Raw genomic sequence first — 17,504 nt, 5'->3', positions numbered from 1 at the left:
GGAAGTAAGGGGCGGGACTGGACAGCCGCGAAGACCAATAAGCGAAGGCAGAGGAAGAGCGGCAAGGAGGGGAGCCAATGGGAGGCTAGCGCGGGAGAAGGCAAAACTGACCGTGGGTCACGGACTCTGCACCTCCCTCCTTCCCTCACTGCCGCCGCCACCGCACACCCCGCTGCGAGCCACCGACCCAGGACAGCTCTGGACCCCCCGCTCCCCTCCGGGGCTTAGACAGCTGCATGCGGAACGCCCCTCCACAGGATGACAGCTATTCTCCAAATAATTAGTAGGCGGAACGATAAGGCCGAAAGCAACTCAAGCCCGAAGCGCTGGTTAAAAGGGAGACGGTTCCTAAGCCCCGCAAAGACAGCCCGCAGTACCCGCCCTACCAATGGACACATACAACTTCCAAACGGCCGCGAGGGCACGCAAGCTCTGCATTGCCCCGCCCCCAGGGCGCGCTAACCGCAGAGGTGATTGGCTGTGGGGAGCCACCAGCGGCGGGCTCTGATTGGCTGTGACGACGCTCGAGGCGGTTTCCGGAAGGGGGCGGTGGGAGGAGAAACAATATGGCGGCGGGGAGCGGAGAGGTACCGCAGGAGATGATGGAGGGTGAGGAGAGCCCGCTGGGGCCAGCACGGTCATGGCAGCTGAGGGGGTTGGGACGGCTCGCCGCTCGGGCACCGCCGCTCGGTGGGGCGGCTGCCAGCTGCGCGGAATGGGGCCCTCCATTCCCAGGCAGACCTTGGGTGTACACCCCGAGAGCGGCTTCCCCGGGGGGACGGGGCTCTGGTTGGTCGCCGACCCGGGGCGACCGCCCGAGCCGTGAGCCACTGTGTGTGTGTGTGTGTGTGTGTTACCTGGGGCATGGAGCGGTGCCTTCCCTCGCCCCGGCGGCTCCGCGCGCGAGAGGTGGAAGACATGGGTTTGTGGAGATGGCTCTGATGTAAAAAATAATCAGGAAGAAATCCCCAGGTGTTGCTTTTCCTCAGGCCCATGAAACGAGAATAAACAGGGGGAAATGAGGAGCAACAGGGGACTTCAGGTCCCCAGGATCAGGATAGCCACTAGAGCTGTGGCTGGGTAAATGGTGAAGGGAGCTTGTAGGTTGTGCAGGGGAGACGGTTGCTTTTATCTGCAGGGTTTTATATCTTTTTTTAATTTTTTGTCTTCACTTATTTGTGTCATTGGTACTATTGTACATGATACTGATTTTTTTTTTTATTTTTTATTTTATAAAAGCTTTTAAAATGTAATAGTTCTAATTCCATCTCAGTAGTCTTTGGAATTGCACTTCATTGATCTAAGAAATTTCCTTTTTCCTCCAGTCTTCTTCCCAGATTGTTGGTTTTAGGAAGATGTGATGGGAGGAAAAAGTGCATCCAAAATCAAAGTAGAAACAAGGGGTAAGAGGCCTTTTATTTAAGACTAAACCTTTCATTTAGTTAACTTAGGACTTCTACTAACTGCATAGTGGTATATGTGAATCTTGGTTATTGTATCTGCTTGCTACTTCTTCCCCTACCCCACTGCTGAAAATAGCCTAATTTTGCTATTATGTGTCTCACACAGTTGATAAGCGGATTGAGTCAGAAGAGTCAGGAGACGAAGAAGGGAAGAAGCAAGCAGTTCGCTTAGTGACAGACCTCAGTCAGCAGAGCCTGAGAGATGAGCAGAATGGAGAGAACTCCACAGGTAACTTGACAACATAAACGGTCACCTTAGGAAGTGTTAACTTAGCAGTTTGTCCATTTGTATGTGTGTGTCAGTGTTCCGTGTTTCTTGTGGCTATGTGATGGTTGTATTGATGTGAGTTAACAACATGAACCTGCCGTAGACAATCTTCTTTAAAAATAAATAAATGGTAGTGTTATTGCTAAAATAAAGCTGCCTTTGTGTGGATCCACTGATATTAGACCTGTGGTGTTTTCTTATTTATTTATCCATTTGCGTTTCTTTTTGAGATCTTCAGTATCAAAATGCAAAACACCTTTACTCATGCTTTTTTTTTTTTTTTTTTTGTGGGAACATAGTAACTTTCGGTGTAAAGATGCTGTAAATGTTTATTAGAAATTAACATAAATAGCTTTTCTTAATTCTGCTTTAGTGTATGGAGTTTTTTTGCCTAATAAGTTGCCAGATTGCTTTGGAAGGCAGAGACTCCTATTTCTATATAGACTGAGGGAAGCTGTCAGTTTTTGTCTCCTAGATTTTAAAATTTTAAGACGTATCAAAATTGCATCTTTTTGAATTCTCTTGACTTTTAACTTTTGCCACTGTTTTTATTGCTTGGATTAGGGCATTGGGTAGAAATGCTGACAGACTTTTACGCCTGTGCATGTTTGATGGAAAGGTTTACTTTACAGTAGCTTGTATAGACCCTGTCAGAGCATATCCATTTCTGAAGATGTATGGCAGTATGACCTGAGCTTCTGGTGGTAGCTAACAATCTGAGATATAGCAGCATCCTTTTTATAGAGATGTTCATGTGATTATTATTGGTATGGAAATGGAAGTGAAATAATGCAGCAAACTTCCTGCAGCCAATTTCAGTCTCTTTTTCACTATGTGCCTACTGCATTTCTCACCTAATCTTCACCTTGCCCGTTAGAATCTAAACAAATCTAAATGAGTTCTGTGTAGGTCTAACTCATTGTTAATTGCAAAAAAAAAAAAAAAAAAGACAAAACCAAAACACCAACCCTATATATTAATGACAACATGCTGTGGTGATGACTGTAGAAGTATTCAGAGCTCACCTTGCAAATTGTATGTCCCAGGTACTATATGGTTAACACAACCATGCAGATCAATCCCAGTTTTCCTTTGCATGCACAACACTGAGTATTTGTTCAGCTGACAAAATTTAGCTGTGAGTTTGAGGTTATGTATTTTTATGCTGCTCCCCCAGAAATTGCAATGCTGGAGAATATACCTCAAGTGATGCACTGTTATTCCAGTGAAAGCAAGAAAAAAACATTCTGATTTGGTGCTGAATTACACTGATACTATTTAATACAAACACTGTTTCGTTACTACTTCTTCCCAAGTGTTAGGATTGTGAAAACTTCTAGGGCAGAAACCAAGCAGAGGGATAATTTTGGAACATTTGCGTTAGCTTCTGTGCCAGCTTTTGAGTTTCTTGTTTGAATGGAAACTGAAGAGTTTTATACATTCTTCACAGAAGGTCAGAAATAGAGCTAGAGCAGCTGAAATTTCAACTTTATCATTTATCTGATTCTCTGAGAAATAGTGCCTCTGCTCAGAAAGCTTATAACTTGGCTATTTGTAATATGTTTCATGCACATGCAGTTAAGAAATGTAGTTAGGTTTTAGTTGCTCTAAATGCTTGTGGTACTGTGAACTTACGTAACTCAGTAACTACTGCTCTATACTGCGTAATCTGGGTTTCCTGAATGCCGTCTTTTTTTCCTACATCTGCAAAGCTGTGCAGCCTGCAGGCGTGGGTTACACAGGAATTCACTGGAGTAACTCACTGCCACAGCAACGTTTTATTCCCCCTTGAGAAACCTGCTGCATTAGAAAGTGTGAACTGAAGCACTGTTTGTATACTAACCGCATGCAAGTGAAATTGCAGTTCTGCTTGTAAAGTGATGGTAAAAGGGTCAGTTTAGAGTGTTCTGTGTCCGCTTGGTTCATAAATAAAATGTTCGTTGACAAAATAGGACTGTAAATTGGGTAGAACCATTTTTGTTTCTCTTCTTTGAGAGAAAATGTAACATTTCCATGCTCATACTGATTTATCAGTGTTATCACTATACACCCATCACTTAGACTGCTATGTGGGAGAGTGTTTTATACACAGTACATAAACTTTGAGAGTTAGCCTTGTTACATGAGTGCCTCCAGTTTTAACATGCTTTTATTTCAGTGAATTTGATACACATATCCTGTGTGATGTGGTTTTGCACCTTTGGACCTGAGTGCCTTTTTTCCTCAGGCTGGCTCTACCAGCACTGGTTGCTTAAAGCCATATGGCAAAAAATATGAAGAGCTAGCCTTTGACGGAACCCAGAACAAAGTATTTAGCGTATTGCCAAAGCTTCATATGTATGAAGTGGTCTGTAGTGGCTGCTGTGATGAAACTTGTAATTTTTCTGCCAGTCAAACAAGGCCAAGGTTTTTTTACCTGAGTTATTTTTTTGGAAGAAGAATCTATTTTTTTATTTACAGAGTGCATGACTGGCTTTATTGTTTGACAACTTTAACGTCTCAAACGGAGAAATTCATTCACCATAAGCACTAACTACTAGTACAGCTTAATACAAGGAGCCCAGTTTTGGGTTTTATGTGATATCTGAAATAACTCTTGTTCCAAATTTGGACCATGTTCCTGTTGGCTGTATGTTCAGCTAGGTACTTGTTTGGCTTGCAGCACTTTGTGCTGGTGGCCTTTCCACCCTAGAAATAGGTCAGATAGATGCAGCCTTGGTAGCAGCAGGACAGGGTGTCCCACTGCCCTGCTGAAGTGCATGGCTCCTCATCTGGAAGAAAAATAAGAAAATCCAAGTGTTGTCCACTGCTAAAATGCTGACAGGTCTATGTATGTATGCATGCATGTCGGTTTTGGTGGCATTTTTGTACCACAGTTAAATGTCACCAAACCTACTGGCTCATTTTGCATCCCCAAAATACCATTTATGCTTCCTACTAATTTATGCTATAAAGAATATAAAAAAAATTAAAAATGAAAGACAGCTTTTCAGTTGTAACTTTGTGAGTGGGTTGTTAGTGCTCTTTCCTATTTGAATGCCTGAGGAGTAGCCTAGATACAGCAAGGTAAACGATGGTGCATGGAGCTATCAAAACCTTGGCATTTGATGGCAGTATTAAAACTATAATGCTTGTACTGTTCATCCTTACAGTACTATTTAATGGTGCCAAGCGTCAGTAGGTAAACACTTGTGAAGTATAAGGTACATTTGGCATTTACAAGGATGCTGTAACCATGCTGGACTATAAAAACAGTGATTACTTCTGGGTTAATGGAATTAGCTTGCATGTGGTAGTGCAAGAGTTAATACAAAACCTTTGGGATGTGACTAGTTAAAGTTTTTTAGTTTTTTGGTACATAAGCTAAACACAGAAGGGGAAAGAGGTTGCACATTGTATATCTGTTTTGCAAAGTCAAATTAGACTTTCTTTGGAAGTTGATGCAACTAGCACTCTGCTTTCAACAAATGGGAATCAGGCGTGAATTATTCAGCATGAATTTATCCAGTAAACTTCACTCCTTGTGCTGTGCAAGCATAGCAAATGTTGGGTTGTCTTCCAGAGCTATAAACACATTTTCCAGAAAAAATATGCAGTGTGATTGTGTTTTTCTAGCATATTAGTGAATTCAGTCAAACAAAAGAAGGGAGATCCACAGAATCACAGACTTGTTAGGGCTGGAAGGGGACCTCTGGAGATGGTCTAGTCTGCCAAGGCAGGCCCACCTAGAGCAGGTTACACAGAAACACATCCATGTGGGGTTTTAATGTCTCCAGAGAGGGAGACTGCACAATGTCCCTGGGCAGCCTGTTCCAGTGCTCTGCCATCCTCAACATAAAGTTGAGGTGAAACTTCTTACGTTTTAGTTTATGGTCATTGCTTCTCATCCTCTTGCTGGGCACCACTGAAAAGAGTCTGGCACCATCCTCCTGGCACCTGCTGTCTGAGATATTTGTATGCATTAATGAGATCCCCTCTCAGTCTCATCTTCTCTAGACTGAACAAGCCCAGCTCTCACAGTCTGCCCTCATAAGATATATGTCCTCATAATAAAGATGCTCCAGATCCCTGATCATCTTTGTGACCCTCCAATGGACTATCTCCAGTAGATACTTGTTTTTCTTGTACTGAGGAGCCCAGAACTGAATGCAGTACTCCATATGTGGCTTCACCAGGGTTGAGTAGAAGGGGAGGATCACCTCCCTTGACCTGCTGGCCACACTCCTCCCAGCGCACCCCAGGACACTCTTGTGCCTCCTGGCCACAAGGGCACATTGCTGGCTCATAGTCAACTTACCACCTACCAATACTCTCAGGTCCCTCTCAGCTGAACTGCTCTCTAGTAGGTCAGCCCCCAGCCTGTACTGGTACTTGGGGCTCTTCCTCTCCAGGTGCAGGACCCTACTCTTGCCCTTGTTGAACCTCATTAGGTTTCTCTCTGCCCAATCCTCCATCTTATCAAGGTCCTGCTGGATGGCAGCACAGCCTTGAGGTGTATCAGCCACTCACCCAGCTTTGGATCATCAGCAGACTTGCTGAGGTACACTCTAGCCCTTAATCCAGGTGCAACTTGAGTAAGACTGACCCGGTATTGATCTGTGGGAACACCACTGAATAAAATCCATGCAGGTGTGTGCACAACATTGACCAAAGCTGACAGTAATTAGGAAGGAAAAGGGTGGGGTTGCTGAAATGCTTGTTCCTTCCTGGCACTGTCACTAGACAGTTAAGAGTCCTTGGCCATATTTTAGGTTATCTGAGGAGCACAGACATGCTGGGAGGTGTTTATCAGAGGGATGATGGCCATAAGCATAAAGAAAAGGAATCCTGCTCAGCCTTCAGGCAGCATTATCCAGCAGCTACGCAGGCATCTCTCTTGCATCTTCTGTTAAGAGAACTTGGTGTTTAGCTGTCACCATGAAAGCCAAATAGGTGAAGAATATTTTTAATGCAACAGAGTATCTGAACTGTGCATCTTCTGAGGAGCATTTGCTCCCTTTGCCTCTCTAGATGTTAGCCATTGTTATCTTGCCTTTAGCTGTCAGGTAGAGCTTCATAATGTATTTGCTTCTCCTGCAGAAGAAGCAGAGACACCAGTGGACATGGAAACAATTAGCCTGGACCCAGAAGCTGAGGTAAAGGCAGATTTTTGTCCTTACGGGCTTTATACAGCAGGAGGAAAAGGTCTAGGCAAAGGCAAGTATTGAAACCCAGTTAAAAGATCTAACTCTTCTGAAGGTGCTGGCTACCAGTGAGCTGATTGCTGCTGTCAGACCCATGATTTGTAATTGGCACAGATATTTAACCAGCTTTGTGTCTTGGCGTTGACAGCCTCATGAGCCAGTTAGCTGCAGAGGTTTTGAGTGTGGGTGGGGTGAAGTGCTCTATTTCTCTTTAATTAACTGACCTGCAAAACTGGAACATCTGAGATGGGACAGCACGGATGTGAAGTGCATCGGCTGATTGCCAGTGCAGAGTCACCATTCACAGAATGAGCAGGTTACTTGAACTATCGGTGGTTCCTGTTAATCTGACGCCTGGAACTGGAAATAATGAGGTGTGTTCCAGTTCAGCACTAGCAAAGGGGGTAAGAGAATGTTATGCAACACTTCACTCATGCTAGACAGCAGAATTTGTCTGTCTCAGTAAACTCAGAAATTACTGCAAAAGATTTCTGATTTTGGCAAAGCAGTGCTCAGACTCAGGAAAGGGCTGTTGCCTTTTCACAGATACTGTGTTTTCCATTGACAGGCTTAGGCCACCTGATTCCCCTGGGGTTGGTAAAATCATGTGCCAAACCCAGTTTTCACTAGGTTTTCGAAGGGAAGTTTTAACATGTTACGCATTTTGTAAGTCTATCATTTTCCTTAGAGCAAAGTACCAGGTTGGTCTTCGAAAAGTGTTTTGAAACAACTGCTGAATCCTTCCATTTCTCTTTCAGGATGTTGACTTGAATCATTTCCGAATTGGGAAGATTGAAGGATTTGAGGTGCTCAAGAAAGTGAAGGTATCAGCCTTAAGGAATAGAGAATGCCTCTTGGAATTTGAGAATGACCTATAAGAGGGCAGATGTAGGTTGAGATCCTGATGGGCTCACTTCAGGTTTAACTGAAGGAGATAGTGTTTATCTGTTTGTCAAGTAATAAAAATCCTGGGGTTTATAAGTTGGTTTTGTAAGTGGGTGAGAAACAACACATCAGGGTTTATCCTAAGGGTTACATTCTGTACATGCACAGCAAGCTTAACGTAGAATAACATAGATTAGAAAGGACCTCTGGAGGGCTCTAATAAAGCCCTGCTCAAAGCAAGTTCAGTTAGAGCATGTTGCTTAGGGCCTTCTCCAGCCAAGCTCTTGAGTGTTTCCAAGGGAGGAGATTACATAGTCTCTCTGAGGCCTTGTTATAGTGTCTGACCATCTGTGTGGTAAAAAGATTTCCTTCTGTAGAGTTGGAATGAAAGAAGAAAAGATCCTATTTAAAAAAACAACAACCACCAACCAGAAAAAAAACACTCACACAAAAAAGGCCCAAAGAAAACACAACAACAAAAAATCCCCAAACCAAAACCCAATAGAACTTAATAGGGAAAAAAAACAAAACCACTTTATTGTCTGAATTCCATTCATATCCATTTTCCTGTTTGTTTTCAAACTTTTCCCCAACTGTTAGACTCTGTGTCTCCGTCAGAATTTGATTAAGCGCATTGAGAACCTGGAGCAATTGCAGACCTTGCGGGAACTGGATCTCTACGACAATCAAATTCGGAAGATTGAGAACTTGGAGTCTCTGGTGGAGCTTGAGTGAGTCCAGGGGAATCACCAGGATTAGTTTTGAGGGTGGTTTGCTGAGCACTAAGTTACTCATGCTGCACTTTTTCCAGTATTTATCACCCAGGCCTTTCTCATGATTCATTTGAGTGCTGTGAAGGATAATGTCTGTTATCTGTTAACATTTAACCTGTGCAGTCAATTAGTTTCATTAACCTGAAGCTCACCAGGGACAGTCAGCTGGAAATGAAACATGTGCTGCATAAGGCAGTTTGAGTGATAGGTGATAGCAGCTTCTGTGCAGGTGTGGAAGCACTCAGGTATCCCTTGCTCTTGGCAGCGAGAGCTTGGTATAACAGATGTTTATTCCTGACGGGAGATTTCAGGTGAGATTAGGACTTCTTATGATGGGTGTTAGGAAAGGAGTAGTGCTCTTCACAGTTTCCTGCTGAGGGGAGGCCTTGATACTGTCCTGTAAAAGGCAGATCATATAGGCATGTATCTGTCCCAGGGAGTGTTCAGTACCAAAGATTGGCTTCCTCCCACAGTGGTACTTCATGGCTGGGCAAAACAACGGCTGTCTTCTGCATGTGACCCATTATCTTTTTTCCCTGACACACTATAGAAGTATCTTGAAAGTTACATTTGTTGCCATCTCCAATAAAAATAAATAACACTTATGACTGTAGCTTTAAGACCTAGGAGAATCTGATCTCTGCAGATAGTGAGGTTTTCCACCAATTTACAAGTGTCTCTTTCAGAGTCATCTGCGCCTGACGGACTGAAGTGACCTTTGTTTTGTTTTACCTCAGGATCCTGGACATCTCCTTTAACGTTCTGCGACACATTGAAGGACTTGATCAATTTAGCCAACTTAAAAAACTCTTCCTTGTCAACAACAAAATCAGCAAAATTGAGAATTTGAGCAACTTGCACATGCTGCAGATGTTAGAGTTGGGATCCAATCGAATTCGGGTAGGCTTGCTCTGCAAGATGTAAGCTGGAGAGTTCTGAGCTCTTTGGCTTGGGGTTAACCTTTTCTGAAAGTGCACTTAATTGACTTGCACTTGGAGTTTTGTTCTTGTTATTGTTCCAGTCATTTAATGTGTAATTGCTTGTTGGTGTGCATGCTGTGTGCTTAAACCATGTGCGCATGGAGTGCCTGGCTACTAAAATACTGTTTATTAATTTCTCTCTTTAGCAAACTCATGCAACCCATGTGTGTTGCCTTTTGCAGGTGATGGTTTCCTCCTGCTACAGAGTACTTCTGTATCATAAAGTTTGTGACTTTTTCAGTGTAGGTAATTTAAAATCTATTCCACTTAAGCAGAAGCAGTTCTGAGTAGTCTGTCCTTCCTTAAGGTGTGCTTCCCTGTGTTTTGCCCAGTTTGTAAGAGAACTGGTGAAAAAGAAGACACAAAAGACTAGCCATGTTCAAAGTAAACTATGATTTTTAGAGGCTTTTTCCAATTCTGTACACTTTAGATAATACTTGTAACAGATGAGTGCATTTCAGTCGGAAAATTGTGTAAGTTGGTGCTCCTCATTTACAGTATCTGAAAAATTACTTGTTAGGCTGAAAGAGCAAATTAGGGAAAGAACTGTTTGTCCTCTCTATTTCAAGCCTTGTGCAAGCACACTTCTCTTTCTGGAAAAGGAAATTTCAGCTATTATAACAGCCTTTTAAGGCAAAAATGTATGCTGCTTTTATGAATTGGAAAAATTTTATTTTGCTCCTAAAGGTAAATCGGACTGAATTATTTTCCATCAAAAACAAATTCTATTTTGTAAATGAAATTACTTAGGGGAATAAATCTAGAGCGCAAGAGCATCACCCAGATCAGGTGAGTGATCAGGAGCCTTGGAATTTATATAGGTAAGGGAAACATGATTTAGAGAGAGAGGCACTTTCCTTTATTCAGCTATAGGCTAAGCACACCGATCCTTACACCTCAAAAGCTGGGTTAGGCAAGAGTGTGCTGTCTTCCATATCTAAGCATCACTACCTTCTGCGAAAAGAAACAAGTCAGCTAGATTTCTGAATTGCTACTTAGGTGGTACATTGCCACTAATATTGTCAAGCCAAAGAATATCTTTTAATCAATTAGGTTACATTTATTTTATTTGTGTTTTCTCAGCACTGAGCCTGAGCATATTAACAAAACAGCCCAGAGCCCCAAAGTTGTCACTGTATGGGTAACATACATATGCTTGTATTGTGGAATTGGTGAGCTTCTTAAATTACTTCATTTTTAGCAGTGTTTTTCTGTTTATCTGCTAATTCTATTCTTCAGACAGCTCTGCTCTATGCTGCTAATGGCTTTATTGGAGTGGGTGACCTATGTCTAGGCCAGGCATGAAGAAATACATCTCATGTTAACTGGGATGCCTCAAACTCTTTTTATAGCTTTCTGTTGGGAGGGTGGCCTTGCTTTGTGCTTACAGGTGGGCATATCCTTACTCTTTAAGCTAAAAGCCTATGGACTCTGTTCAGACAGCATTCTTGGCTCTAAGGTGCCTCATATACTCATCCCCTGTGCATTAAAGCTTCCGCAGTAGTGCTTAGTCATTTTGCTGCACACTCTAACCTTTTGGAGTGAGTCAGTCATGACTTACTAAGCACTTGCAGTTCTGTTCCTTTTGTATGAATGGTGGGGAGGCAGAACTTCATGCTTGAGCTGACACATTCCATGCTTTTTTCCAAACTTGTACGGAGGCAACTATAAGTGAAGCACTTTTTTATTTGCTCCTTAGATCTTTTTCTCCTCATGTCCATCTGTTTCATGCTCCCACTTACCTGTGGCTTTTGTATAGTTTTATGGACTGTTTTTTTCCCCTGACTATATCTTCTCAGTATCCTCAAGAGTCACAAGTATTTCCTCCTCGTGGCTGGGGGAGCTACCAATGAGCAGCAAATCTATCATTTTCTTGCAAAGTCAAAACAGGGGTAAGTCCACAGGCTAGAAGGAGGGTGAATCCAAATCTGAGCTGATAAACATCTTATGTTGAATCTGGCAGCAGTTGCGGGATAGAGGTTGTAAAGCTGCTTTTCTTTCCAGAGGGTATCTTTGAATTCACAGTGTGTGTTTTGTGTTCGTGTTCATCTTCCTCTTTCTTTATACATATGCAGGTAAATACACACACACACAAACACACAGTAACCTAAGGTGTGGTAAGGCTCAGTAGCCTGGCTTACCAGCACTACTAGTCTCTGAATCTGCCAGACAAAAAGGATGTGGAAAAGCTGAGATGTCACAAGGTACTGAGCACCCAAATCCTCTGTTTTCTTCAGTTTAAAGGAGCCTTTTTTTAATCCCACCCTTTTCCCCTTTTCTTGCCCTTTTTTCTCTCTTCTCTTCATGCTTTCTGGTGCTCCTTCCTTTGTAAATAAAGAATTCTTGATGCCTCACAGAGATCCTTACTTTCTCCCACTGAAGGCTGAGCTCAGGACTTAAACTGATGTAGTGTATATGTTCTGCCAGTGGCATGTGTATTTAAAACACATACAACACTTTAACCGGTCTGTGTATGTTCTACCAGTAGCAAGAATATATAGTCAGTAGTTAAATATATGAACACGTACACCCATGAGACAGTTAACCCTGGTCATGATAGCTGTTGTGCAGATAAGCTGAAGAGCTTGTCTGTGTGTTGTGTGGTCACTGGTGGGCATTTGCAAATTGTGTTTTCTCCTCCCAGATTCTGTTTTCATTCACTAGTGAGAGATTTTTCTTGCTTCACAAATGAGCATCTCCTGCCCAGAATGCACCTTGTGGCACAGGGAATGTCATTTTTAATGCTCCCTGAGCCTTTCCATTCTCTGCTCTTGCTGCCTGGGCAGCAGAGGCAACAGCTGGGGCAGAGTGACACAGCCCTCGCTGTGTTGAATAGCAGTGCCACAAGCCAGCTGTCACAGGGGCTGAGGTTCACTGTCGCTGCACAGTCCTGCACTTACTCTTGGGTCACAAGGGAGGCCCTACCTTGTGCATGCTTTGTATTGTGGAATTGACAAGTTTGTGTTTCTCAGGAGTGCAGTTCCATGGATTAAGGCTAGAAAATGCCAACCACATCTACAGGTTGGAGTTCTGCATCGCAGCAAGAACACTGTGCCCTTTGGTCATTTTGCAGGTAATTGAAAACATCGACGCCTTGGCTAATCTTGACAGTCTGTTCCTTGGAAAGAATAAAATCACCAAGCTCCAGAACTTGGATGCGCTGACAAACTTAACTGTGCTCAGTATACAGGTATTAGTTCTACTTTGTACTGTTATGTTTGAACAGCCTTGGTTATATGAACAGCCTTGTAATTTATGATAAGCTCTTCTGAATCAGCAGGTCTTCAGCGTTTGAGTCAAACCCCTGTACTGGAACAAAGTGTAGTATTTTTTGTGCTGACTTTTCTCATCCTTACATACTAAATGAGATTGACAGGTACTGATAAAATGATAAAACAAATATTTGATTTTTATGCAAGAAAGACAGGAAATCTATGTTATTCCCCATTTCCTTCCTGAAATACAGTTTCCTAATACATTACAGTAACAACAAATGAGTTACGCCTGGGAAGTTGTTATAAGGGCTCAGTGTCACTAACCTCTTCCTGAAGAGGGAATAAACGTGAACAAGCCTGTGCTAAATGAAATCTGTCCTTAACGAGCTCATGGAAAGTTTCTTTCTTTTTAAAAGGTGGAATAAAAGGCACTCAACAAATTTCTTTCATTGAGTCACCTTCTCGTCCATATGACAGTGGTAGTGTATTCTGGTACCTCTTACAGCTGTTGGAGGGACAGTCATGCTCACTACATGTTGTAGTACCTGTACGCATCGTTGTTCTATAGGATGTAAAGAATTATCTTCTGTGGAGTGTATTGGGATTGAAGTGTTGTAACTCCTGTTCTGACCTTTCCACTGAAAAGACTTAAAAAATTAATGCTGTTAAGACCTAGGCCTGTCCAAAGACATCAAATGGAAAACTTTTCAGGCTACAACTTTTGATGGGAAGTGCAGAGTCTGATTCTTCTAAATTTAAATGCCTTGGCTTGATGGAACAAGCTGAGCTCAGGAAGATCAGTGTGGACCCAAGCAGACTATTTCCCCTGTCCATCCATACTTCAGATGGATGAATATATGAAATACATGCTTTTTCTTCAGTAACTCCCCTGGGGTTTGGTTTGTTTAGAGTGGACTTAAACTGCTGTTCTGCTTTCAGAATAACCGTCTGACCAAGATCGAGGGGCTGCAGAGCTTGGTGAATCTGCGTGAGCTGTACCTCAGCCACAACGGCATTGAAGTCATCGAGGGACTGGAGAACAATGTGAGCAGGCTGTTGCTAAGTGTGTGACAGGGCTGTTGCCCCAAGGTGCTCCTGTTAGTGGCTGTGTTTGTCTGGAAGCTTTTGTTCCTCAGCTTCCCCGTTTGTATTTGGGGTCCTCAGTCTCTTCAGAAGAGCACAAAGATCGAACTATTTGTTATGCTAAAACATCTTGCATGGGTGAAGCTTCTCCAGAGCTTCAGGAGTAGATGTATTGTCATGACCTGGGGAGGGGAAACACAAGATGTGATTAATGCAGTAGCCTGGCTGATCTTCAGCAGTGGAGAGACTGATGGCCACAGCTGGCTGTTTCTGCTGCAGCCTTTCAGACAGCAGGTTGTAGATACCCAAGAAAGTCTCAGTGTGACAGCAACTGGAGCTGGGACTAAGAGAGACAAGCCGTGGCTTGTGGCTTCATGTAAACATACATTTCTAGATGTCTGGATAGGATTGATTTCTCAGAAGCCTGTAGTGTTTTCATTCTTGCCTGACAGTAGATGGCATTGTGAGAGAGCAGAGACAGTCTGGAACTTAGTTGGCTGGCAAGGCAGGAAAACATAAAACTTCTAAAACTTGATTTTCCTCCTGCCAAAAGTTTTTCAACTCTGCTGCTCAAGAAGACACTTAAGAGCTGATTTTTAATGGGTTTCTCTTGTTAATGTACTGCAAGGAAAGCTCACTTTTTAGGAGTCCTCAGCTGGCAGTTGCCATCTGGCCAGTGATTGCTTTCATTTTTTCCAGAGGGACTGGGAGGTCAGTGACCCAGCTGAATTAAAACAGTGTTCCTTGCTATGTTTAGGCACTGAGAGTTCTTGTGCTGCGTGCAAGAGGCTGGCAATAAAGTGTCTGCTCCTGACAGTTTCCAGCTCTGGGCCTGGAAAAACTGAGGCGGAGAAGATGAAAGGAAACTCAGTCTGATGTTTTTCTGTTTGCTTGTCTAGAACAAACTCACAATGCTGGACATTGCAGCCAACAGAATCAAGAAGATTGAAAATGTCAGTCACCTAACAGAGCTGCAGGAATTCTGGGTAAGCACAGCCTGGAGTTGATCCTGAAATGTCTACAGTGGTGAAAGAAACCCTTCTGGTAGGGAGCAGTGGGAGGGTGGTGGGTACCTGTGTGTCTTGGAGTAAATTCTTCCTGTTCTGGTGATCAGCTTTAAGATCTTGACAGTCTGCATGGACAGAGTAAGTGATGGTTTCCTCAGGGGAAAGAGTTGAGCTTAAAAACTTCTTTGCAGGGCTTTGCTTAGTGTTAAGGAGCGTGGTTGTACCTAGGAGATAGCCCCTGCCTTCACACGTGTGATGGTTATGAAACAGCCCTGCTGTGTCCTATTTTTGCAGGTCTCATCTTTCCTTAAGTGAACATGACAGTGTAATGGGGGCAAGCTGATATTGTCTCACCAGTGCAGTAGAGCACAGTACCTGTTTAGAGCAGAGTTCATATGTTCATGTCATTATGAAGAAAACAAAACTATCTTCTTACACCCATTCCTGTGAGGTGGATAACTGTTTAGGGTTGCTTCTGTTTCTTTCTGGCACCCTAAGTAGGTAAGCCCTTTGTCATTCATAAGTCAGGTCAGGAAAGATGCAGAGACACCCCCTCCTGAAACATAAAGTCCTGTAACAACTTAAGGAAGCAGAATTTCAAATCCTAGAGACTCCGGGAATCTTCTGACAGTTTCCCAGCACCACCTCCCCAGGGGAGGGACTAAGACATCTGAAGGTCCAGTGACCTGGCTCAGGTAATGCTGTGATGAGCTGTAGCGAAAGGAAAGATCTAGCAGGATCTTAGATCTTCAGGATCTTAGACCAGGGTGTTAACTACAAAACCTTCTTCAGCTGGAACACTGGCAGTTCCCATGAAGCAGCAGTTTTCTTTCACTGAACTAGCTAGTGGGATGCAGCTGGAGAAAATGGAGCTGCTTATCTGCCATGCAGTGAAGAGAAGAGCAGAGAAGAGATTCAGAACAGCCCTGCAGACAAGGACCTCAGGCTGTTGGTCGATGAGAAACTGAACATGAGCCGGCTGCAGTGTGCACTTGCAGCCCAGAAAGCCAACCGTATCCTGGGCTGCATCAAAAGCAGCGTGACCAGCAGGTCGGAGGAGGTGATCCTGCCCCTCTGCTCTGCTCTTGTGAGACCTCACTTGGAGTATTGTGTGCAGTTCTGGTGTCCTCAACATAACAAGGACATGGATCTGTTGGAACAAGTCCAGAGGAGGGCCACGAGGATGATCAGGGGACTGGAGCACCTCCCATATGAAGATCGGCTGAGAAAGTTGGGGCTGTTCAGCCTAGAGAAGGCTGCGTGGAGACCTCATAGCAGCCTTACAGTATCTGAAGGGGGCCTGTAGGGATGCTGGGAGGGACTCTTCATTAGGGACTGTAGTGATAGGACAAGGGGTAATGGGTTAAAACTTAAACAGGGGAAGTTTAGATTGGAGAAAGTTCTTTACTGTGAGGGTGGTGAGGCACTGGAATGGGTTGCCCAGGGAAGTTGTGAATGCTCCATCCTTTGTGGTGTTCTCAAGGCCAGGCTGGACAGAGCCTTGGGTGAGATGGTTTAGTGTGAGGTGTCCCTGCCTATGGAGGGGAGTTGGAACTAAGGTCCTTTCCAACCCTAACTATTCTATGATTCTCTGATTCTCAAATGGGGCACAAATGTCCCACTTTACTGTGGATGCCCAGTGCAAGGAGCTACAGTTGTTGAGGGGTACCAAGGCAAATACATTGATTCTTTATATAATATATAGATTATTATTTTTAAAGGTGGTGATGATGTAGTGACTGCCTCTGTATTCAAAAGCAACGGGTGGCTGAAGTCTCTAGGTTGGACAGCCCATGGCCACCTTGCACACTTGGCTTTATTGGCCAGGCAGGTGAAGCATTCATTCCTTTGCATGGGAATTCCTTTGCAGTGCCCCCACCGAGGCAGCTCCCAGGCTGAGAGGAGGAGAGCCTGAACAGGAGAGCTCGGTGCTTTCTCTGGTGTCCAGGAGCAGGTTTTGTGAGGAAATGTCACTTCTCACATCAGTCTGGGACATTTTTAATGTTTCCTGGGAAGTCATGAAAGTAGTGATAGATGTTACAGTAGAAGAAACACGTAACAAAGATTTCCAACCCTTAAACGAACAGCATATGGGCTGGGACACTACAGACCGTCTCAGTGTCCTGCTAGGGCTTTCCCAGCAGTGCTGTGGGTAGTGTCCTGCTCACCATGCTTTGGCAGTGCCTGTGTGTGTGAGGGTGCCTGTATGTGCTCTGCAGATGAATGATAATCTGATCGAGAGCTGGAGCGACCTGGATGAGCTGAAGGGAGCAAAGAACTTGGAAACTGTCTATCTGGAGCGAAACCCCTTGCAGAAGGACCCCCAGTACCGGCGCAAGATCATGCTGACCCTCCCCACTGTCCGGCAGATCGATGCCACCTTTGTTCGATTCTGAGCCTCCTGCTGCCCTCTCTCTCTCCTGCCCTCCTCGCAGCCATGTCCCAGCTGGGTTTTTTATCCACTCACCACTCACTCCCCGGGTCTTCAGTACACTGACACTCGCAGAGCAAATGGTCCAGCAGAAGCACTGAATACCAGATCTTGTGTACAATGCACTCATTGTTTTTGAAATGTTGTTGTTATAATAATAATTATTAAATCTTAACACAAGAGACTTCCTTGTGATTGTGCCTATTATTTATGGCC

The 17,504-nt window shown here is 43.8% G+C and overlaps 1 protein-coding gene across 2 annotated transcripts; it reads left to right on the top strand.

Annotated features, from left to right (window-relative positions):
* Window positions 1–452: 452 nt before the first annotated feature.
* PPP1R7 (protein phosphatase 1 regulatory subunit 7) lies at window positions 453–17,472 on the top strand. Of its 2 annotated transcripts, XM_061345298.1 has the most exons (11): window positions 500–609; window positions 1,326–1,403; window positions 1,570–1,692; window positions 6,811–6,866; window positions 7,673–7,738; window positions 8,400–8,530; window positions 9,310–9,472; window positions 12,626–12,742; window positions 13,707–13,811; window positions 14,750–14,836; window positions 17,077–17,472. In XM_061345298.1, the coding sequence occupies exons 2-11, from the start codon at window positions 1,361–1,363 to the stop codon at window positions 17,251–17,253; spliced, it is 1,068 nt and encodes a 355-aa protein (XP_061201282.1). In that variant the 5' UTR covers window positions 500–609; window positions 1,326–1,360; the 3' UTR covers window positions 17,254–17,472. The 2 variants fall into 2 exon arrangements, with proteins under 2 accessions (XP_061201283.1, XP_061201282.1); XM_061345299.1 differs by lacking the exon at window positions 1,326–1,403 and having other exon boundaries at window positions 453–609.
* Window positions 17,473–17,504: the final 32 nt, after the last annotated feature.

The sequence above is a fragment of the Neopsephotus bourkii genome, unplaced genomic scaffold (genome assembly GCF_033783945.1).
Source record: "Neopsephotus bourkii isolate Nb327-2 ecotype Australia unplaced genomic scaffold, CSIRO-AGI_Nbou_v1 NB_234, whole genome shotgun sequence".
In the NCBI taxonomy this organism is placed as follows: domain Eukaryota; kingdom Metazoa; phylum Chordata; class Aves; order Psittaciformes; family Psittacidae; genus Neopsephotus; species Neopsephotus bourkii.
This window is presented reverse-complemented; position numbering and strand designations above follow the sequence as displayed.

Bases quoted from the DNA above. Each gene is read 5' to 3' on its own strand.
- PPP1R7 (XM_061345299.1), top strand. From the start codon at position 567: ATGGCGGCGGGGAGCGGAGAGGTACCGCAGGAGATGATGGAGG. The intron at 13,812-14,749 runs GTGAGCAGGCTG...TTGCTTGTCTAG, and splicing joins TCGAGGGACTGGAGAACAAT to AACAAACTCACAATGCTGGA. The intron at 14,837-17,076 runs GTAAGCACAGCC...TGTGCTCTGCAG, and splicing joins CAGAGCTGCAGGAATTCTGG to ATGAATGATAATCTGATCGA.